We start from the raw sequence: 25112 nt of genomic DNA, 5'->3' as shown, positions 1-25112 counted from the left end.
TGAATATTAATGTTTAAAAGGTGGACTTGAACTTTGAGAAATGTTTATTATAAATACCCAATTACATAGGGTTTTTTTTTTTTGTGCTTTCACAATTTATAGTTTTGTTTTCATTGACTATTTCAATACTCTAAAACACGGGTCCCCAACCCCCGGGGCCATGTACTGCGTGGCTTGTTAGGAACCAGAGTGATGGGTGAGCGAGCAAAGCTTCATCTGGGGAGTAGCCACTCCCCAGCGCTAACATCACTGCCTCAGCTCCACCTCGGGTCATCAGACAATAGATTCTCATAGGAGCACAAACCCTACTGGAAACTGCACACGTGAGAGACCTATGCTATGTGCACCTGATGAGAATCTAATGCCTGGTGACCTGAAATGGAGCTGAGGCTAGTACTGGGGAGCGGCTGCAAATACAGATTAACATCAACAGAGATGTTTGACTCTACAGACACCATAATAAATCAATTGCTTACAGACTCATAACAAAACCCTATCAGTGAATGGCAAGTGACAATTAAGCTGCATCAGGTGGCAGGCTTTATAGTAGGCAAGTGAGTTGATGAACTTCAATTTTACAGCTCTATCTGGTAGTAGGCTTTAAGTCAGAATCTGACATTTCTATTAATCCACGCATAGCCCACTCATTATTTTATTTACCACTTCTGTATGTGCCTCTTTCCCACACTGTGCACTTGTCTCAGTCAATTTTGGTAAGCGCACAAGCTAACCCTAGCCAAAATGAGTAAAAACAAAGGTCACTGGAGAGCTTCTTTGGAAAGGGGGAAAGAACCAATGATGAGACAGCAGAAGACTACGGCTGCCAACAAAAAGAAAGCTTCATTTGAAAGAAAATACCAAGAGTCCTACTTAAATTACAGTTCATTGCAACAGGTGATTCACATTTTCCCAGCCCACTTTGTATAACGTGTGGTGACCAGCTATCCAACAAAGCCATGAAAGCTTCAAAACTGCTTCACCACATGGAGACCAAGCGCCCTGCATTAAAAGACAAGCCTTTGGAGTTTTTCAAAAGGAAAAAAAAAAAACGTGAACATGAAGAACGAACCATTATTGAAGGCCACAACTTCATCAAACGTGTCTACACTGAGAGCATCATTCTTAGCGGCTAACCACATTGTTAAAGCTAAGAAGCCCTTTACTATTGGTGAAGTGTTGATCCTGCCTGCTGCAAAGGACATCTGTCATGAAATTTTAGGAGAAACTGCAGTTCAAAAGGTGGCACATGTTCCTCTTTTAGCTAGCACCTACCTAGATGAATTAATGAAATAGCAGAAGATATTGAGGCACAACTGTTAGAGAGGATTAATGAGTCACTATGGCAAGCAATCCAGGCTGATGAGTCTACTGATGTTGACAAGGCAACAGCACTTGCTGTGTGATATATTTTCAGGAGGATGTGCATGAAGATACGTTATGTGCACTTTTGTTGCCAACCGACACCACAGCTACAGAATTAATCAAGTCTTTGAATGATTACATATCAGGAAAACTGAATTGGTCATTTTTTGTCAGATGGAGAAGCTGCCATGACTGAACGGCTTTCTGGTTTCACTACTCGGATCAATCAAACAAGTCGCTTCTGAATGTGAGTCTAAACACTGTGTCATCCATAGAGAAATGCTGGCTACCTGAAAAATGTCACCCGAACTTAACGTTTTGCAGGATGTGATTAAAATTATCCATCACTTTAAAGTACATGCCCTTAACTCGTGTCTGTTTGCACAGCCTGTGAGGAGATGGACTCAGAGCACACATGTCTCCTCTTATACACAGAAATGAGACGGCTTTCCAAAGGTAGATCACTGGCCAGAGGTTCTGAGTTATGAGAGCTGCTCCAGAGATTTCTTTTAGAAAAACATTTCAGTGACACACAATGGTTTACAAAACTTGCTTACTCAACAACTGTGTTCAATTTGACAGATAAAGCAGCTGTATTCAAAGCCAAACTGGAATTATGAGAGCAATGAAATTGGGATTTTTGATATGTTTCAAACATTAGCAGAGATTCTGAAAGAGATTGAGCCAGGGCCTTCTTTATCCCAGCTGCTGCATGTTCACCTATCTCAGCTTAAAAAAGAATCTGAGCATTATTTCCCAACCACAAAAGACCCCTGAACTGGGGAGGAATGGACCCACGACCCATTTATGAATAAGCCAGGTGAATCAACTTGGTGCTATAAGAGGATCAACTGCTTGAGCTTGCATATGACGGTGGCCTTAAAAGTATGAGACAACTTCAAATCTCCATATATTCTATACTAAAGTCAAGGCGAAATATCCTGAGATTACCACAAAAGCACTGAAAAAGCCTGCTTTCATTTCCAATACCCTATCTTTGCGAAGCAGAGTTTTCTGCAGTGACAGCAACCAAAACGAGATTACAGAGTAGACTGGACATAAGCAACACACTTCAGGTGTCACCGTCTCCCATTACCCTCGGATGAGACTGTCTAGTTGCAGGAAAACAAGCTCAGGGCTCCCACTGATTCTGCGTTACGGTGAGTTTATAATTATTTCATTATATATTACAATGTCATAATAATGAAGTGCACAATAAGTATAATGCACTTAAATTATCCCCAAACCATCGCCACTCCCACTGGTCCATGAAAAAAATGTCCTCCGCGAAACTGGTTCCTGGGGCCCAAAAGGTTGGGGACTGCTGCTCTAAAACACTGAAGCCTGTCTTTTGTTTGTTTTCCTTAGAAAACATAGAAAAGGTATAATTGGTAGTGGCTTCTAGCCATAAATTCTAATAAGGACTTTTAAAACTTGAGAAAGTCATTTAACCTCTTTAAGCCTATTTTCTATTTACTGATCTACATCATTATGATAACAGAAGTAATTAGGAACAAAGCACAAAATAAATGGATTAATTCAATTAAAATGAAAAATCCATAATTATCACAGCTGAAGGGAAAAATATAAGAATGTTACTTTCTTTAGTAAGGGTCTTTCAAGTCATTTGGATCATAAACCAGTACAAACATCAAATAATTTATGTTTCAAAGAGCAATTATTATTAGAAGTATTTTATCTTGGAACATATCAAATATTTCTTTGTATTCATCTCTATTCAAATATTTAATATAATCTTAATATCAAAATAAGACAAAACTCAAGAGTATTAACAGTGACTTAATAGTCATCAATATTTACCTGATTGTTTTTAATTAGAAATGTTTTTACCAAATTTATAACTAACCTCACAACATAAATCTGGTATAAATAAAATATATGCTCTAATTTAAAATAATCTACTACAGGAAAAATTACACAAATAAAATAAATTTATTCTTTGGATTAAAAGTATTGAAACAATCTGCAAACTCTTAGAATACATGGAAAGACTGACTATTTCCCAAACATAACCAGCACCAACAATATATCTGAATAGCATAATGCCCTTAAAGATCCTCTAAAGTGAATTCTGAGACAAGTCTGTTTGGGTACATTATTTTAATTAATGAAAACTTGTTGATTTGGTACAAATTAGAAAGTTCTGGATTTATTTTCCATGGTACTAGAAAGTAACCTCAAGACTTTAAGTATCATGCCTGGTGAGAACTATGGAAGTAGGTTTCGACACTGTTCCTTGGTTAGGGTTGGAGGCAAATGTGCTCAGCAGCAATTAGGAAGAATAGTGGCTCTACACTAACAGCTTTTCAGGGCAGAGTCTTATGATATTCAGAATGCAGGGAAAGGAAGCGGCCATGAGTTCAAAGTAACAACATGCTGTCTCTTCTGGGGGCTGTGTAGAATTGTTCATAGAATTATTCAATATGAGGCAATGAACAGGACTGCTGCAGACATTCTCACACTAGTTAAGGAGACAGGCAGGAGAGCAAAACACCCACTCTTCAGTCTGGGGTAAGGTCCAGAGCCTACTGGAGAGCAGAGAAAGGCTGCAGAAAAGAGGTACTGCTGAAATTAAATCTTTTCCCAGATGATAGATTGGTCCTTCTAAGTTGGAAGACCTGGTTTTAGATTCTATTGACATTGGGCAAGTCACCTGTTTTTCAGCTCTAGCTTCTTTCTTTAGAACAAGGTTTGGCAAACTACAGCCCACAAGCCAAATCCTGCCTACTGCTTGTTTCAATAAATCAAATTTATTGGAATCTTTCAGTCACCACATACTGTCTCGGGCTGCTTTTGCAATATGATGGCAGATGTGAGTACTTGTGACAAGAGACTGATATAACTTATTAAGCTGAAAATCTGCGCCTTTACAGAAAAAGTATACCTAAAAGTTTCTTAAACCACTTACTGGTTTAGGAAAAAAAGAAAACCTACACTTTTCCAAATATAATATTCTAGAATTTTATTAATGCTAGTGTATTAAAGTACATTTATAGTATGTGTATTTCCTGTTCCAAGACCCTTGCATACGTAATGTGCAGCAGTATAATGAGACAGATTTGATATGATGTGAAGCCTAATATATGTCATAAAATGAACTACGGAGGTTTTTGGTTTTATCTTCACTTTTAGGATATATCCCTGCCTGGTCATGTTCAGGTAACGACAGTCCTGTGTATTACTACATTCATTCATACCTTTAACTAAAACTATCCTAAGAAGAAATGACCAACAAAATCCATCTCTACTTATTAAAACCATACCATTCATTCATCTAATTAAAGATGAATGTTTCACACAAGACACTATGCTAGGCAGTGGAAAGAAAAAGTGAATAAGACAAAATCCCTGTCCACAAGTCTAATTTGGGAGGCATAAAATTAAAGGGAGAGGTAAAAAATAAACACGAATTTCCAACTCTGAGGAGCTCCCCACAAGAATCTGTACACTGATGTTCACAGGAGCACTATTCATAAGAGCTAAGAAGTGGAAACACTCCAAATGTCCATCAGCTGATGAAAAGATAACCAAAATGTGGCATATCCATACAGTGGAATAATATTCAGCAATAAACAGAATGAAAAACTTACACATTACAACATGGATAAACTCTGAAAACATTATGCTAAGTGAAAGAAGTCAGATCACTTATTGTATGACTCACTCCATTTATAGGAAATGTCTGGAACAGGCAAATCTATAGAGAAAGTTTAGTGGTTGTCTGGTGTTGGCAGGAGAGGGGAGTGAGGAGTTACTGCTAACAGGCACGGTGTTTTTTTTTGTAGTGATAAAAATGTTCTAAAATTGATGTGGTGATGTTTGCACAACTCTGTGAACATAATAAAAAGTAGAGCATTGTACACTTTAAATTGATGGATTGCAGGGTATGTGAATTACATTTTAATAAAGGAATAATTTTAAAAAAATAAAAACCTCGTCTGCACTAGAGACTGTGGAACTGGAGAACTCTAGCAACATGAGTACCATGACTTCTCCTTTATGCTCTTAAACTTCCTGAGGTTTAATGAACAAAGGTAGTTTGACCAAAATTGGGGAAAAAAATCAATGTGATGAATGCTAAGAGTGGTGCACAAAGGTGCCTTAGACAGCAGAGAGGAAGGAGCACCTAATTCTTCTTGGGGATAGTAAGGAGAAGGTTCAGGAAAGGCTCTAAAGGAGAAATGATGCATAAGCCACATCTCAAATGATAAGTTCTCCAGATGGACAAAGGAGAAAAAAGATAAACTCATAGGGAGCAAAAAGCACAAAGTCTGATGGTATAAAATCTAAACACTTTGAGGCTCATTTTAATCTCCACTTGCTCCAAGAGGCTTTTCCAGATTCTCTCCAAACTGAGGTATGTTCTTTTCCTTTCAACTCTAGAGCAACTTTAAAAATAGATCTCACATTTACCACATTTGTCTTATACCATAATTCTTTATATAGAGCATTCATCAGACAATCCCTTAGAATTCAGAAACTGGGTCTGTCTTCTCCTTGTATAACCTGTGGCACTCAGGAGTGTGTGCCTTGAACAAAGATAAGTGCTCACAAATAGTAAAATTTCTTGATTCAATGTTCAAATTATTTGATAACTAAAAATATTAAATCACATGTGACCTTCATATCTAAGAATCTGAGCATGAAGAACACAATGTAATAAAAAAGCCCTGCTTGCTACTATTTGACCTAAAAGTATGCCATCAATATCTCACAGAAAGCATCAGATCTAAAGAAAGATTACAAATTCAATGGTTATTTTAAAACCAGAATGGTTAACAAAACAGCAAAATATAAGCATTGATCTTTATGATAATTCTGTTATCATAAGGGTAAGCTTCTGTTCACCCATACCTGAATAAACTTCCTTCTAAAAGCTCCAAGGCCTGGGGCCTTCAGGTCTCCCAAGGCTGCATACATTCTTTCATACATCTTTTCAATATTTTTTTTATTGATAGGGTTTTTTGCTAATTCGGCTTTGATATCATCGGTCCAATCCTATTGCAAAGAACAAAACAAAAAAAAAAAACAGAAAAATCAAGCTAGATTATAAATAGGTTATATCTAAGTTTTAGGTTTTATGTGTTAGAAATGTAATATTACCTTAAAGAGCATTTCGGGATTAGAAAGCTGTTCTAGGGCATTAATAAAATCTTGAATCACTCCTCCTTGATCCAACTTAATTTTAATCCTACAAAAAAATTACCAAGTTTAGGTAATGAAATATCTTTCATAGATCAAGGCCTATAATTTATAAATATTTATGTTTATATATAATAACCAGTTACATAGTCTAGGGAAAGAGCAATTTAAAAATTCTATGCAATTCTAGGAAAACATGGCGGAGTGAGAGACGTCCTCAGATTTCTACCCTTGAAACAACAATAAGCTGAACATTTAAAACTCAACAAAAAATACCCAAACTGCACACCAGAATGTGTGAGCCTGGGATCTGGCATAAGAGCTACCCTGGGTGTCAAGAGCTAGGTTGGGAGTAATAACGATGCTGCCTCTTGCGGCCCCCTGAGCTCTTTGTAGAAGGAGCGGGGAGAGTGAAGGTGCGGCGGCTTCCCTGATCAGCCCTGCCTGGAAGTGCCGGGACTTATCTGTGCAGCTGGCAGCAGGGCTCAGTCATCAGGGCAGAAAGCAGAGAAGCAGGACAGGACAGCAGAGAAACAACAGTTGATTTCTACTGGCCCCAGGTGAAAAACCAAAGCGGAGCTGCAGCCCCCAACCCCCAACCCAGAGTGCTTCCTGCCCATATCCTCCGAGACTGATCACCATGGAAAGCCAGGGGAATCGGAGCAAAAGCTGCAGAGACTGAAGCTACCCCTCTCAGCCTCTGGAACTCCCTGTAGGAGAAGGGAGAGGGGAGAAGGTGCAGCAACTTCCTTAACAGACCTGCTTGGAAGTGCTGGGACCTTTCTAAACAGCTGGCAGCAGGGCTCAGTCATCAGGGCAGAAAGCAGAGAAGCGGGACGGGACAGCAGAGAAACAACAGTTGATTTCTACGGGCCTCAGCTGTAAAACTGAGGCTGAGCCGCAGCGCCCAACTCCCAACCCAGAGGACCCCTCCCACATACTCTCTGAGACCAATCACTGTGGAGCCCCTGGGGAATTAAGCAAATGCTACCAAAACTGTTGCTAACACTGACAGGGACTGAAATGGAGAGTAGCAAGTGTGATTAAAAGCTACAAGAAAATAAAATACGTTAGGCTTTTTATAAAACAGAAATCCAAGAGTTTTAGATGCCACCTACTGGAAACCAAAAGAAAAGTGCCTTCTTTGCAGCAGGCTAAAGAGACACCTTTATATAATAAATCTTCATTCTGGAAAAACAACAGAATATACTTCCATTAATGCCCAGGTGCAGAAATAGTCCATTAAACACCATGAACCACCAAGGTGACAAGGCATTTCAGAAAGAATGAGAAAAATCTCCAGAAAATGAGCTTACAAACAAAGAAATGTGTGACTTGAGTGACAGAGAATTCAGGATGGTACTTCTGAAAAAACTCAGTGAGTTCCAAAACAAGTCATATCAACAATTTCAGATATTGCAAAAACAGCTAGATGAGCAAGGAGATTGAAACCCTCAAAAGGAACCAAACGGAACTTCTGGAGATAAAGAACACAATGCAAGATTTGAAAAATGAAATATTAAGCTAGGGAAATAGAGTCGACCAAATGGAGTAAAGTATCAGTGATATCGAAGACAAAAATCTAAAAATAAATCAGAACGAAGAAGAGAGAAACCGAAGAATGAAAAATAATAAAAGAGACATTAAAAAACTAGCTGATACCATCAGGAGAGGAAACATAAGAATAATGGGCTTTACCAATGACGAGGAAAGGAGCAGGGACTAGAAAGCATTTTCAGACAAATAGTAGACAAGAATTTCCCAAATCTAAGGAATGAGCTGGAACTCAGAATTCAAGAAGTCAACAGAACACCCAATTATCTCAACCCAAAAAGGCCTTCACCAAGACACACTGTATTAAAGTTATCGAAAATCAATGACAAAGACAGAATTCTCAGGGCAGGCAGGAAGAAGAAAACAGTAACTTTTAAAAGAAAACCCATTAGATTATCATCGGACTTCTCAGCACAAACTTTACAAACAAGAAAAGAATGGAATCAAATATTTAAACTATTAAGTGAAAGAAAATACGAGCCTAGAATAATGTATCCAGAGCTCTCCTTTAGATACAAAGGAGAAATTAAGACCTTTTCAGACACACAAAAACTGAGGGACTTCTCCACTACAAGGCTTGCATCGCAGGAAATTCTGAAAGAAGTCAGCTCAACAATAACAACAATAAAAAATACATAATTAGGAGTAAAGTGACTATCAGGCAAATAAAAGCAGAGGAGTGTAGCCCTTACTAAGAACAGGGCATTCTAAGCCTAAATAATAAGAAGAGAATTGCTATAGCAAGATAGTAATGAATGTTCGGCATACATAGAAACAAATTGAGATAACAATCACAGAAAAGGGGAAGATTCAAAGATCCAAATTCACAAAAGAGAAAGGAGATAAGGCACACACAGAAGAAAACGGACAACTGTATATATATATAACTATATCTTTTTCATATTTGTAATGGTAACCACACCCCATAGAGTCAGAACTGAAGTATATAGCATAAAACAAGAACCAGAGGCAAAACTCACAAAAGCCAATTGAAATAAAGAAACAAAAACACAAAGACAAGGAAGTAATGGAAAAACCAAGCTACCAGAAAGCAAAAGATAAAATGGCTATAAGACCCCATATTTCAATGATCACCCTAAATGTAAATGGACTGAAACTCACCAATGAAATGGCACAGTTACAAAATGGATCAAAAAACAAAACCTAATCATATGCTGCCTCCAGGAGACACATCTCAGCTCCAAAGACAAATACAGATTCAAAGTAAAAGGGTGGAATATGATTTTTCAAGCAAATGGCATTCAGAGAAAAGCAAGAGTAGTGGTACTAATATCGGACGAAAGAGACTTCAAAATAAACAAGGTCAAGAAAGATACTAAGGGACACTTCATAATGATAAAGGGAATCATGCACCAAGAAGACGAAGACGTAACACTAATTAATATCTATGCTCCCAATCAGGGAGCCCCAAAATATGTAAAGCAATTACTAACAGAACTAAAGGGAGAAACAGACCAAAACACTATCATATTAGAAGACCTAAATACCTCACTGTCGGATATGGACAGATGGTCCAAACAGAAAATCAATCAGAAAAATAACATCCTCAAATGACACATTAGATCGACTGGAGATAACTGACATATACGGAGCATTCCATTCCAAAACAGCTGCTTAAACATTCTTCTCTAATGCACGTGGAACATTCTCAAGAATCAACCACATACTGGGACACAGAAATAGCCTCAATAAATGTAAGAGGGTCGAAATCATACCAACCATATTCTCTGATCATAATGCTTTGAAACTAGAGATCAACTAAAAAGAAATCAGGAAGAACCACAAATACATGGAGATTAAACAACATGCTACTGAAGAATAACTGGGTCAGAGAAGAAATATAAATAGAGATCAAGAGATACATAGAAACAAATAGTAATGATAGTACAACATATCAAAACTTTTGGGACAAGGCAAAAGCGGTCCTAAGAGGAAAGTTCATATCATTACAGGCCTATCTCCAAAAACAAGAATGAGCCCAAATAAACAACTTAATGCTCATCTTAAAAAATAAGAAAAGGAAGAACAAATGAGGCCTAAAGTAAGAAGAAGGAAGGAAATAATCAAAATTAGAGCAGAAATAAATGTAATTGAAAACAAACAAACATTAGAAAACATAAATACAACAAAGAACTGGTTCTTTGAAAAAGTTAATAACGTTGACAAACCCCAGGCTAGACTCACTAAAGAAAAAGAGAAAGGACACAAATAAACAAAATTAGGGATGAAAGAGAAGAAATTATTACTGAATATCGCATAAATACAAAGGATCATGCAAGAATACTATGAAAAAGTATGTAACACCAAATTTAATAACCTAGAAGAAATGGACAAGTACTTAGAAAAATACAACCTTCCTAGACTGAATTAAGAAGACCTGGAAAATCTAAGACTGATCAGCAGAATGAAAATTGAAACAATCATCAAACACCTATCAAAGAGTAATGTCCAGGACCAGATGGCTTCACCAGTGAATTCCACCAAACATTCAAAAAGAGATTGAATACCTATTCTCCTCAAACTCTTCCAAAAATCAAAGAGGAAGCAATACTTCCCAGCTCATTTTATGAGGCCAATATTACTCTATACCAAAACCTGGTAAAGATTACACAAAAAAAGAAAACTACAGACCAGTATCTCTCAGGAACACTAATGCAAAAATCCTAAATAAGATACTAGTGAACCAAAGACAGCAACATATTACAAAGAGTATATACCATGATCAAGTGACCTTCATCCCAGGGGCACAGGGATGGTTCGACATATGCAAATCGATTAATGTTATACACAGGTAAACAAATTAAAAAATAAGAATCATATGATGATATCGTTAGATATAGAAAAGGCCTTCCACAAGATACAGCATCCATTTATGATCAAAACACTTAACAAAATCGGTATAGAAGAAAAGTACCTTAGCATCATAAAGGCCATCTATGAGAAACCCTCAGCCAACATCGTACTTAATGATGAAAAACTAAACACTTTCCTTCTAAGATCAGTAACAAGACAAGGCTGTCCACTATCACCACTGTTATTCGACATAACATTAGAAGTCCTAGTGAATGCAATCAGGTAAGAGAAAGATATAAAACAAATAAAGTCAAGTCTCTGGATACAAAATCAATGTTCAAAAATCCATAGCGTTCCTATATTCTAATTATGAAGTGTCAAAAAAGAAGTGGAAAAAACAATTCCTTTTGCAACTGCAAGAAAAAGAATAAAATACCTAGAAATAAATTGAACAAAACAAGTGAAGAACCTATATAATTAAAACTATAAGACCGTATTAAAAGAAATAGAAGAAGATACAAAGAAATGGAAAGATATTCCATGTTCTTAGATTGGAAGAATCAACATAGGTAAAATGACCATATTACCTAAAGCATTATACAGATTTAATGCAAATGCCCATCAAAATCCTATTGGCAGTTTTTAAAGAAATAGAACAAAAAATAATCAGATTTGTATGGAAGCACAAAAGACCCAGAATTGTCAAAGCCAACCTGAGCAAAGAGAATGAGGCTGGAGTCATCCCTCCGCCAACTTCAAATTATACACAAAGTGACAGTAATCAAAACAGCATGCTATTGGCAGCAAAACAGACACATGGACCAGTGGAACAGAATCAAGAGTCAAGAAGTAAACACATATTTATATGGGCTAAAAATTTTCAACAAAAAAGCCAAAAACATACAGTGAAGAAAGGAAAGCCTCTTCAATAAATGGTGCTGGGAAAATTGAAAGGCTACCTGCAAAAGAATGAAACAAGACTATTGTCTATCACCACACAGCAAAATTAACTCAAAATGGATTAAAGACCTGACTATAAGACCTGAAACAATAAAATGCATAGAAGAAAACATAGGAATGAAACTCAAGGACCTTGGACTTAAAGAGGTTTTTATGAATTTGACCTCAAAGTCAAGGGAAGTAAAAGCTAAAATATGTCAATGGGACTATATCAAACTAAAAAGCTTCTGCTCAGCTTTTTAGAAACCGTCAACAAGGTAAAGAGACAACCATCTGAACGGGAAAATATTTTTGCAAACAACACCTCCAATAAGGGCCTAATAAACAAAATATACAAAAAAACTCATGCAACTCAGTAACAACAACAAAAAATGATCCAGTTAAAAATGGGCGGAGGACCTGAACAGACATTTCTCACTAGAGCACATACAAAAGGCCAACAAACATATGAAAAGATGCTCAACATCGCTAGCTATTAGGGAAATGCAAATCAAAATCACAATGAAATACCATCTCACACCTGTCAGAATAGCTATAATCAACAGAACAAGTAATAACAAATGTTGGAGAAAATGTGGAGAAAATGGAGCCCTCATATACTGCTGGTGGGACTGCAAATTGGTACAGCCATTATGGAAAACAGTATGGAGGTTCCTCAGAAAACTAAGATTGGATTTACCATATGATCCAGCAATCGCACCCCTGGGTATTTACCCCAAAGACTTGAAAACCCATATCCAAAAAGATATTTGCACACTGATGTTCACGGCAGCATTATTCACAGTGTCCAGGTCATGGAAGCAACAGAAGTGTCCTGTGATAGGTGACTAGATAAAGAAGATGTGGCAAATATATACAACAGAATATTACTCAGTCATAAGAAGAGATGAAATACTGCCATCTGTGACAAAATGGATGGACCTCATGATAATCATGCAAAGCTAAATGATCCAGACAGTAAAATTTGAAAATCACATGATATCACTTATATGTGGGATATAAATCTAAAAGCAACAAACGAATAGGACAGAGACTCAGGGACATGGACAATGGCCTAATGGTTACCAGATGGTAGGGGGTGGGGGAGGAGGTGAGAGGTAGATGGGGAAAAGGAGGTTAAATGTAGGGGAGAGGGGAGGATAAGTGGGTAAAGGGGATCAAATATATAATAGCTGAAGGAAACTGAACTTTGGGTGGTAATCACACAGCAGACTATATAGATGTCAAATTATAATGTACATCTGAAAATTATATAATTGCATTAACCTATGTTACCCCAAATAAACTTAATTAAAAAAAAATAAAAATATTCTATGCAATATTAGATGAAGAACAAAATATATTCTCTTATCCATAGTTTCCATGGTATCAGTTACCCGTAGTGAACTATGTTCCAAAAATATTAAATGGATAATTTCAGAAACAATTTGTAAATTTTAAAATGAGAGCCATTCTAGTAGTGTGATGGAATTTTGTGCCATCTTGCCTGAGACATGAATCATCTCTTTGTCCAGCATACCCACCCCACTTCATCTCATCACTTGAGATGAAGCATTATATCGTCTCACATTATTAAAAGGGCAAGTACAGTATAGTATTTTGAGAGACCATATTCACATAACTTTTATTACAGTATGTTGTTATAACTGTTCTGTTATATTATTATTGTTGTCAGTCTCCTACTTTGCCTAATTTATAAATTAAACTATCATAAATACATATGTATAGGAAAAAACATAGTATATGTAAGATTTGGTACTGTCTGTTTCAGGGATTCACTGGGGGTCTTAAAACATATCCCTAATGGATAAGGAGAGACTACTATATTCTATAAAGAGGTGAGGTTCTTGGATAAGATAAAAGTAAATCTCCTTGCAAATAATATCAACATTTTGATGTATACAATTTGATACAAACAATTTTGAAGTTATGTTATGAAAGAAAAGGCCACTTTCTTGATGCATTTTCAAATCTTTTTCTTCTTTCTTTAAAAAAAAATTATGTTGCAGCTGACTCTGCTGAAAGATTATGTGGTGCGCCAAGCACTAACAGTGGCAGATAGTGTCTGCACAGCCAACCCATTGACAAACTGTAATGAAAGCTATGCCTTACTCTTCCCTGTCTTCTCAGAAACAATACGCTCTAAATAATAAGGCAAATCAGCTCATGAAAAAAAACAAAGCTCTTGACAGAGAATGTCAACTAAAATACCATGTACTTAGAAGTATTCTTGCAAAAGTAATACATCATTGCCAGTTACACCAGCTGTCTCCACTTACAAATAGGTTGAAGAATTGAAAAAGATGATACTTGAGGTAGTCTACTGAGTCCTAAATTAAGTACAGGGGCTTCTGGATATTTTCGTTAAAGAAGAATTTCAAAAACTGATTTTAAGAAGCATCTCATCTAGTCTGTCTCAACCAACAGCAATTAGGCATGAGGGTAGAATATTTCATGAATAATATTCTAAAATGAAATACATTTAAAAAAGGAAAGAAATTCTGTAACAAATAACATACCCAAGCTAGAAACTTTCAACAGATGTCTAAGATTTTCTATTCTTCAATGACAGCTCTAATTAATTTGAAGACAAACATAAGATTCCATGTGTTTACTTTTACCATACACATTTTTTATAACCTGTAATATTTGGTCAACCTAATTTCTCTGTAATATTACCTTGTCACAAACTCCTTATTCTTATGACCAGTAGAAGTATCTTTAAAGGAATAGCTTTCACTGCTTATTATAAATGGGTAGACAATCGCCTGTGGATAGTTATCAGCAATGTCTTCCACAGTGCGCTGGATGGCAATGGCTTCTTCTTTGTCCAATAAGGCCACTATGTGGCTGATCCAACCAATAAATTGCCAGCAAGGAATGGAAGAAATCTAAAACACAGATAGCCATAACTTAATAATGAATAAAACTTTAAAATTGTTTTATTATAAAAGTAATGTGCTCAATATAAGAAATATATGTTTATAATCATAAGCATGAAAACAGGCAGAAATATAAAAGTCTTTTCTTTCTCAGCCCTCTCAGTTCCTGTTCTGAGAACCATTCTATTCTTCCACATGTTTTCTATGTATATGTACACATATCCTTTCTTTACAAGAATGGGATAGACATACTGTTTCTAGTTTTTCTTAGATTTACCTCATTCTGTTTAACAGCTGTATAATATTCCATCTTATTTAACTACTGCTCTGTAATGAATTTTTAGGGTGTTTTCAAATTTTTGCTATTATAGATAATGCTACAATGGACATCCCTGTATGTTTATCTCTTTGTACTTCTGCTATATGGGTACATTGAAGAAATTCTTAGAAGTAAAATTACTGTGTGAACATTAACAACTATAAAAACATTGCTAGAGTTCCCTCCAAAAAGATTTCTCAAATTTCTACTTTTAAAAGTGAATTAGATTGACCCTCCCAAGTTCTTTCCAACACTGGACATAATCAATTTTTTAAATTTATTTTCAATCTGAGAAGTGAAAAATATCTAATTTCCATATTTCATTATTAGTGAGGCTGAACTATTTGCTTTACGGACGTTAATCTTGCATGTATTTCCTCTGACCATTTTCTACTGGTCTATTTATTTTGTAGAGTAGAGATAATCAACTCAGTCTTTAAAATGTATTGAAAATGTTTTTCTGCCAGTTTTTTTTTTTAAACTTTGTATATGGTAAAATGTTTCTCTGCATAGAAATGTCAAATTATTTTCCTTCATGGCTTCTGGTTTTGTCTCTTTACTCCAAGACCATTTCAAAATTTGTTCATGTTTTCCTCTAATGCTTTTTAAGGTGTTGATTTTAAGATATCTCATGTACTTAGCATATATATATTGGTATAAGGAGTGAACCTGGGCATGCTTCCTAACTTCATCTTTAAATGAGGAAAGAACAGGATATGTGAGGATAAAATATATCAGTCCATGTAGCTCACTAGGAGCACTCAGAAAAGGTTAGCTGCCCCAACCCAAATTCATTGTAACACTGGATTTAAAATGCTACTTTTATTATATATAAATATTACTTGGAAAAAGCTAAAATTATAACTTTTATTATTGCTATCTTTAAGAAAAATATACATATTGCATTTCTGAATTTACTTTAATCTCCTGTTTAAGACCTACTGAAAAAGTCCACATTCACAAGAGGGTCAGAGGTGTGGTACATAAAGCCCTGACAGGCACTGAGTCTCCACTGCTCAAACTTTGGCCCTATTTTCCAATTAAACAACTATAAAAATCATTGAGGAGCCTTTCCAATGGCCCTCAGCTTTTTATTATAGATGACAGGAAGGTGTCAGGATGACACAAGCCCTTTGTGGGGTGAGGACGGCAGGGACATACAAGCTGGTGAGCAGAACATGTGGAGGATTATGGGATGCTCCTGCGTGTCCACAAACACTAGCTGCGCACTGTGAATTTGGAGGCCTCAGGATTCCTGTGGACACAGTGCTGCTGACAGACACTACAATCACTGGAAGTTTCTCCCTGGGCTAAATCATACACTGAGCATGGGCACCAACAGATGTTACAGACTACAGCTTAGTCTTTATGGACAGCAAACTGCTACAGAAATTCCCGTCTCTGTCCCAAATATACTTGCTCTTCTATTTCTTGGAGTCCTTGTTCAGAAATAGCGTTATCAAGTCCCAATGAGGAAAATGGGTAAATAGGGACACTCCTTTATACGGTTTGAAATTATCTATGTTCTTGGAATGTAGCAAAATTCAACGTTGGTTAGGAAAAGCTACAATATATGTATTACACGCATTAATGTGGTTGAATATAAACAGGAATATGTCTTTCAGTTCTGTACAGTTCTCTTTTGCTAGAATAAAGATACTAACCTCTTTTGTCATTAGGCTCAGGGTCTCCTCTGGATACTGTTCTATAATCTGCAGTAGTCTGGGAAACTTCAGCCTGGCTTCATTGGAATGTAATTTTAAAGCTTTCAACATTTTGTCTACTAAAACAACTGGATATGTCTGCAGTTCTACAGACTCAATAACTTATAAGGATAGGAAAAAGAAAACAGTGGTCAATATATCCGCTTATACATACATTATAAATTTAACATATGATGACATTTTTACTTTTTGGCTTATATTTTATAATATGTCATTGTTTTCTTTTTAACAACAACTTTAGATCAACAAACACCAAACACAATCTTTTATACACTATATGTAAAAGATTCTACCTCGAAGGTGAACTTTTCTATTAGATTACCCATTCTGCAGGAAACATAGTTTGCTTCCTGAGCTGGAAAAATAAAGGGTAGGTGCTGATTATTGAATTTATTCCAGGAGCAAAAGGCAGGACACATAAGTCAATAATATCAAAGCTGCAAGCAGAATTTGAAAATATAAATTAAGCAAATGGAAAGAATGAAGATAGCCTAACTCTAGGATATGAAGACAGCTGGTCATGTTGCTTAGAGATGTCATTCCTTCTTAGAAAGACTTTTCTCAGAATTTGTCATTTAAAACGAACACACAAATAGGAAATCAAAAGTATATACAAAATTCTTAACACTTTATGCTAACAAAATATGACACATTCATTTTTTCTTTTGTGATTCACCTGAAGCAGTCTCTTCCTCCTTGCGAAGCTGTTGGTCACAGAAATCCACTAGTGTCATATAAGCATCTATTATCCTTGCTGCAGGCCATTGGTCCCTGGTGGAAGACTGTGTCTCCTCCTCAGCTATCCGCACAGCCTCAGAAATGTAATGGAATGCTCTCTGGTACAGCCCTGCAATCACCTAAAATTCAAAGATTTCAAAAAGAGTGAAGCTTTCTATAAGAACTCTGTTTTCTACCTGCAATGATAAAGAATACTTGTGATTCATTAGTTATGGCTAATATCACAGAAAGCTGGCTAAATGGAAAAGGGAGAATCTTCCCCAATTGTGAAAAAGTAAGCAATTCCAGTAAGATCCTGAGTACATAAAATAACACCAAATAAAAAAAAAGAATAAGCCAAGTGTGGACCAATCAACTAGTCACACATAACTGGCACCAAAAGTCAATGCAGATCATGCAGCCTTTAAAAAGAGATGGAATTTAAAAAGAGATGGAAGTTGGCACCTTATGCTCAACATACCGAGAATGTTAATAACATTGTGGAGGAAGAAGACAAGATTATACAACTAAAGTGACATAGGCCACAGTGAGATGAGGAAAAGCTGGTAATTATTAAAAATACAAAATCATTTTTAAAAGCTAAGTAAAGCAGGCACTAAATAAAAAAGAAAAAAAGGCTGATTTGTCCAATAAACTAATGGGACGTCTAAATGATGACTAGTAGTGAAATTCTATTAACAAAAGTCATGGAAAAACTGTCCGCATTATTCCAATAAAAATTTCTCATTGTAAAATCTGTATTATTCAAATAAACAGGAAACACATAAAATATGTCAATTTTCCACATAATAAATTTTGCTATGCTCAACTGTCAAATATATTATAGAAACGCAAAGCAATGACCATTATTTATTTATTTATCTTAATTATCCCTTTTTCGTCTTTAAGATCCAGTTTAAAACTGACCCTGCCTAGGATCTTGAAACAATGGCTCTTTATCTCAGCTGTTAGAAAGCATTTTAGGTTAATTCCTTCCATATAGTGAAGTTATCAAAAACTATTTTCAGACTGAATTTCCATTTTTTTTCAAATCAGTGTATGATTATTCAAATAACATATTAAACTGCTGAATAAATCCTCATTTTAAGTAGTTAAAAAGAAATGAAATGGAACAAAGAATAAAAGAATTTCAGAACCCTATATTTTCCCCCTAAAATGTAGCATCTCTTTCATCTTTGGTGTTTTACTTAAGAGCTTAAAAATCTACTAGCAATCAGATTCTCATTTGGAACTAAGCAAAAGGACTACTAAAAACTACACTGACTGGAATCACTGGGCATATATCACAACATCTTAAAGATTAAGAGTTTAAGATGAACATATGCAACATACGTCTTTCCCTTTGCAAGTATCTGCAGATGATTCAAGTTGTTTGTACTTGGATTTTTAAAATTTATTTTTCAATTATAGTTGATACACAGTATTATATTAGTTTCAGGTGTAAACATAGTGATTAGATTAAGTTTTTACGTGTTTCACGTGGTAGGCCTGTATTGCTATGCATTCCCCTTAGAACTGCATTTACTGTGTCCCATATTTTGTAGTCATTTTCGTTTTCTTTTGTCCCAAGTTATCTTGATTTATTCTTTGATCTCACTGTTAACACATTTAGCCTCCATGTGTTTTTCAGTTTTCTTCTTATACTTGATTTCTTGTTTCATACCATTGTGATCACAGAGGATGCTTCATATGATTTCATCATCTGACATTTATTGAGACTTCCTTTGTAGCTTAACATGTGTTCTATCCTGGAAAATGTTCCATGTGAACTTGAGAAAAGAATGTCTATTCTGATTTTTTGGGTGAAATGTTAATTTATTAAGTCCAATTGGTCTAAAGTGTCATTTAAGGCCTCTGTTTCCTTGTTGATTTTGTTCAGGTAATCTAGCCATTGGAGTCAGTAGGGTGTTAAAAGTTCTCTACTGTCATTATATTACTATTGATCTCTCCCATTATGTCTGTCAAAGTATGCTCATACATTGGGTGTGTAGATGTTTTTAAGAATTATATCCTCTTGTTTGATTGATTCTTTTATCATTATGTAATGTCCTTTTCTACAGCCTTGTTTTAAAGTCTTTGTTGGATATAATACTGGTACTCCAGCTTTTCAAAAAATTTCCATTTGCACGAAACATCTTTTTCCATCTCTTTACTTTCAGTCAGTGTGTGTCTTTTGAATTGAAATGAGTCTCCTCTACATAGCATATATATAAATGGATCTTATTCTTGTATCCATTCAGTCAGCCTATGTATTTTTATTGGAGGATACCGTCCACTTATATTTAATTAGTTATAGGTATGTAGTTATTGTCATTTTATTGTTCTGATTGTTATTGTAGTTCTCTGTTCCTTTTTTAGTTCTCTTGCTCTTCTTTTGTATGTTGACAACTTCCTGTGGTGTTATTTGAGATATCTTTTTCTTTATTTCTTATATATCTTTTCTAGGTTTTGATCTGTGGTTACGATGTGCTTCATATATACCAAGCTATGTTTATAGCGGTTTATTTTAAGTTGATGGTTGCTCAAGTTCAAACACATTCTTAAGTAACTACATTTTTTACTCAACCCCAATGTTTATTTTTGTCATTATTTTACCTCTTTTTTGTGTGTATCCCTTAATTTATTGTTGTATTTACACATGGTCTTCCTACAACTTATGGCTTTTAACTTTTATACTAGCTTTATAATTGGTTGATTCAATGTTTTAACTAAGTGCTTGCCTTTGTCAGTGAGAATTATTTCTGTCCTATATTTTTATTTTTGATCATTTCTACTAAAAAAAAGTCCCTTTAACATTTTTTGTAATGCTGGTTTAGTGGTGATGAAAGCCCTTAGCTTTTGCTTGTCTGGGAAACTATCTCTCTATTCTAAATAATAACCTAGATGGGTAATCTTGGCTATACGTTTTTACCATTGGTCACTTTGAACATTTCATGTAACTACTGCCTTTTGGCCCGCAAAGTCCAAAGAAGTCAAAAAAAATTATCTGACAGCCTTTTATGGGAGCTCTCTTGTACCTAAGTAGCTGCTTTTCTTTTTGTTTTTAGGATTGTCTCTTTGTTGTTAGCTTTTAGTATTTTAACCCTTTTAGTATTTAGGGGAAAAAAAAGGGCAGATGGCTGCCAGTGTCTATTTAACATCACACACAGGAATGCTACATTTTCTAAGATTTGACATTTTCAGCAATCAAACTACTAAAAACAGAATGCTATAAATAGAATGATGTCATTTGTTCTGAAGACTATCAATTTTCTATACTGATGCAAAAAATAATAATAAAAGCAAGATATTTCATGGCAAACTTTGGGGATAAGGTTAGAACTATAATCCATGAGTTATCTTAGGATAAATGCTGTAGCAGAAGCACCACTGGTGAGTGTTCTCAAGGTAAATGGGAAAAGGGTTAATCATAATGTGTCTTGGTATGGAGCTCTTTGGGTTCACCTTGTTTGGATCTCTCTGCTTCCTGGACTTGTATGTCTATTTCTTTGACCAGGCCAGGGAAGTTTTCAGTCAATATTTCTTGAAACAGGTTTTCAATCTCTTTCTCTCTCTCTTCTCCTTCTAAGACCCATATGGTATAAATGTCAGTTTGCTTAATGTCGTCCCAGAGGTTCCTTAAACTATCTTCATTAAAAAAAATTCTTTTCTCTTTTTTGCTGTGCCAAATGGGTATTTTCTGCGATTTATCTTCCAGATTACTGATTCAATTCTCTGCTTCGTCTAATCTGCTGATTCCTCCTAGTGTATTTTTCCTTTCAGTTATTGTAGTCTTCAGTTCTGATTGGTTACTTTTTTTCCTATTTCTTTGCTGAAGTTCTCACTGAGTTAATCTATTCTTCTTCCAAGTTCATTGAGGCTCTTTATAACCAGGGTTTTAAACTCTTTAGCTAGTATATTGCTCGTCTCCATTTCATTTAGTTCTTTTTCTCGAGTTTTGTCCTGTTCTTTAATTTGGGATATGTTTTTCTTCTCATTTTGACTGACTCTCTCTGTTTTTTCTATGTATTAGGTAGATCTGCTACATCTCCCATTCTTGAAAGAGTGGCCTTATGTAGATGTCCTGTAGGGCCCAGCAATGCAATTTCCCTGGTCACCTGAGCCAGGTGCTTCAAGGGCACTCTCCTGCTGCAGTTGAGTCTCAGTTGCTGCTGCCATGTGGGTGGGACTGACCTTCAGGCTGACTGGCTGTGAAGGCCATCTGCTACTTCAGTGCATAAGTTGTTGTGAAGGGGTGACTCCATGAAGTGGAAGTCACTTTAATGTGGCTCTGGTGCCAGCTGAGGCAGCCCATAATGTGTTGGGTGGGGCTCTAGTATGGGCCAAGGCTGGCCATCTGGTGTACTGGGTCTAGAGCCTCCTGGGAGGGGCTGTGATATGGGACAAGATCAGCTATTGCTTGTGCCGGGCGTGGTGCTGGTTGGTAGGAGCTACAAATTGATCTGTAGTTGGCTGCTTCTTATTCTGGGCTTGGAGGTGCTTAGAAAAGCTGAGCCAGATGTTGCTTGTGCTCATCTTGGGATCCTTTGTGAGCACTGAAATGTGAGCTGTGGCTGGCCATGCCAAGTTTGGGGACCTCTGGGAAATACAACACAAGTTGAAGCTAGCCACCACTTGTGCTGAGTTTAGGGGCAGGTTGGCAAGAGCTATTAATACAGGTTGAGGCTGGCCGCTGCTTGTGTGGGGCTTGTGGACTTTTGAGAGTCTTCTGCATGAACTGAGTGAGGTGGCCCACCATTCTTGTGAGGTTTGCGGATCTTTGGTAGAGTCCACAGCATGAGCAAGGCAGGTTGCTTGTGTGGAGGAGCCACTAGAAGACGATTGGCCAGGTGAGTGAGTTGAGTGGGGCGGGGTCTCAGGAAGTCACCAACACAGGGCAAATGTTCTTAGCCAGGGTAATGGAGCTCTGAGATTTGGTGCCTGCCTGTGCTAGGCCAATTGGGTGAAAGAAGATCTCAAAAAAAGAATAGCATGCCTACCAGTGCTCCTGTCCCCTGAGAGTTATCCCATTCCCTGTCCCTCCAGTGCTTGCCCTGAAGTTAGTCAATTTAGTTTCCCTCTATCTATCTCTGGCACTTTTTGAGCTGCTGCCTGTGTACTGGAGCTTAGAGTATGTGAGTCTGTGCAAGAGCCATTTAAGAGCAGTATCTCAGCCTCTTGCAAATGCTATGGGGACTTCTCTTTCTGGCACAGCTGCCCCAGGTTGGGGAACCTGGTGTGGAGCTGAGACCCTTCGCTCCTCAGGAGGGACCTCCAAAGCCGATCTATCCTTCCTGTTTATTAATCACCCCAGTGTGGGTACAGAACCAGTTTAGTCTCTGCCTCTACTCGTCTTGATGTGGTGTTTTCTTTATATCCTTGGTTATAGGAATTCTGCTCCTCTAGTCTTCAGGTGGTTCTAAGTGTTGATTATTCTGTAATTTAATTGTAATTTTGATGTGATCAGAGGAGGCAGTGCGCTCAGGTTACCTACTCCACCATCTTGACTCTGCCCTCTACTCATTATTTCTTACATGTAGCTAGAAGGTTACACATTAAAGACATATAACACACAAACATAAAAAGTTCATTCTTCCAGTATAAATTACCTTTTCTGTATTCTCTGAAGTGGATCCAGAAAGCGCTAAGATTTTTCTAGCCTTGCTTTCCTCGAATACAGCAAGGCAGGATGGCTCACTGCTGAGAGCATTAGCTATGATCCTATAAGTTGTACCTAAGAGAATGTTCTGGTCATGAAAAGCCAGAATATTTTCGTTTAAGTAGCTTGATGTATTCTCACCTATTGGATTAAAAAAAAAAAGATACACAAGATTTTTTCAGAAGTAATGAATACCATAAATTAAAAAAGAAGAAATTTGTAGTATACAAAGGTTTTCTATTAAGAAATTAACTAAAATAAATCTTGAAAATATAAGAAATTGACTTTAAATATTGGTTAGAGGATTTCTTGAACTCACATTAATGAAAAATGTTTATTATTATTGACCATATCAAAGTTCATAGAGGTTAAGCAATTAAAACACTAATTAAACGGTATTTAAGCATCATAATTATGCATTTTGTCAAAGCACCTAATTCTATCTGTTACAATAATAGAAAATGGCTCTTTTTAACACATTTGTGCACACACATTAATAACAGAGATTTTAAAACTGATACTATTACCTCAATGTATAAGTATCAGAGACTTATGCATTTAAATTAGGTCTGGTTTTTCTCAGACAAGAAAAAGCTGAAGGAGCTCATCATCACCAAACCAGTATTACAAGAAATGTTAAAGGGACTTTTTCAAGAAAAAGAAGGAAAAAAAGCAAAAAACAAAAATATGAATAAGAAAATAGCACAAAGAAAATCAATTCTCACTGACAAAACCAAACATATAATAAAAACAGTGCATCAATGAACACTAAAGCTACTACAAAAGTTAAAAGGCAAAAGTAGGAAGATCATGTGTAATTACAACAATAAAGTAAGGGATATGCAAAAACACACATGCACAAATGAAAATGAAAAAAACATAAATGTGGAAGGGAATGATAAAAATAGTAGTGATTTTAGAACGTGTCTGAACTTAAGCGATCGTCAACTTAAAATAGACTGCTATAAACATAAATTGGTGTATATGAAGCACATTGCAACCACAAATCAGGAATCTACAAGTGATTTATGAGAAATAAAAACAAAGAAATCCAACTCATCACTATAGAAAGTCATCAACATACAAGAGAAGAACAAGAGGATAAGAACAGAGAACTATAAAAACAATCAGAAAACAATAAAATGGTGTATTAAAATAACTATCACTAATTACTTTAAATGTCAATGGATTAAATGCTCCAATCAAAAGACAAATGGATAAAGATGTAGTACACATATATAATGAAATACTACTCAGCAATAAAAAAGAATGAATTCTTGCCCTTTGTGACAACATGGATGGACCTCAGGGGTTTTTTGCTAAGTAAAACAAGTCAGACAGAGAAAGACTAATACCATACGATTTCATTTATATGTGGAATCTAAGAAACAAACAAACAAAACAGAAACAAACTCACAGATACAGAGAACAAACTGATGGTTGCCAGAAAGGAGGGGGTTGTGGGATTTGGTGGAAAATATTAAGTATAAACTGACAGTTATGAAACACTCATGAGGATGTAAAGTAAAGCACAGAGAATAAAGTCAATAATACTGTAATAACTATGTATGGTGCCAGATGGGTACTAGACTAATCGGGGAGAATCACTTCATAAGTTATAGAAATGTCTTACCATTATCCTGTACACTTGAAATTAATATAATACTGAATGTCAATTGTAATTGAAAAAATAAAAAATAAAAATAATAAAGGTCTGGTCTACATCTTACTGTGTGTCTCTGGTAAAGAAAATTATCCAGCCCTAGTCAAGCCCGCAGCTGAGCTTGCTGAGGTGCGAGGAGTGGGCATGAAAGGGAAAGGGCAGTCTCCTAGCCAGTCCCATCAACCACACCTCCCTGCTCAGCCATGGGATGACAAGTCTCTGCCAGATTTCTTTCAGATACATGACTATAACTACTGGCTCTGCTTATTTCACAAGGCTATTACAAACTACAGCC

At 36.2% G+C, this 25112-nt stretch overlaps 1 protein-coding gene across 1 annotated transcript in view; it reads right to left on the bottom strand.

Moving 5' to 3' along the window:
• Nucleotides 1-25112, bottom strand: part of PRKDC (protein kinase, DNA-activated, catalytic subunit) — a 194065-nt gene that overhangs the window by 9933 nt on the left and 159020 nt on the right. Inside the window, exons 71-76 of the mRNA XM_036233299.1 lie at nt 23105-23295; nt 17455-17635; nt 16719-16879; nt 14533-14744; nt 6487-6574; nt 6238-6381 (exon numbers count right to left, since the gene is read on the bottom strand). Coding sequence (XP_036089192.1) covers nt 6238-6381; nt 6487-6574; nt 14533-14744; nt 16719-16879; nt 17455-17635; nt 23105-23295 — 977 coding nt within the window. The remainder of the gene's footprint in view (nt 1-6237; nt 6382-6486; nt 6575-14532; nt 14745-16718; nt 16880-17454; nt 17636-23104; nt 23296-25112) is intronic.

This window comes from Rousettus aegyptiacus, unplaced genomic scaffold, assembly GCF_014176215.1.
Source record: "Rousettus aegyptiacus isolate mRouAeg1 unplaced genomic scaffold, mRouAeg1.p scaffold_m13_p_15, whole genome shotgun sequence".
Classification (NCBI taxonomy): domain Eukaryota; kingdom Metazoa; phylum Chordata; class Mammalia; order Chiroptera; family Pteropodidae; genus Rousettus; species Rousettus aegyptiacus.
This window is presented reverse-complemented; position numbering and strand designations above follow the sequence as displayed.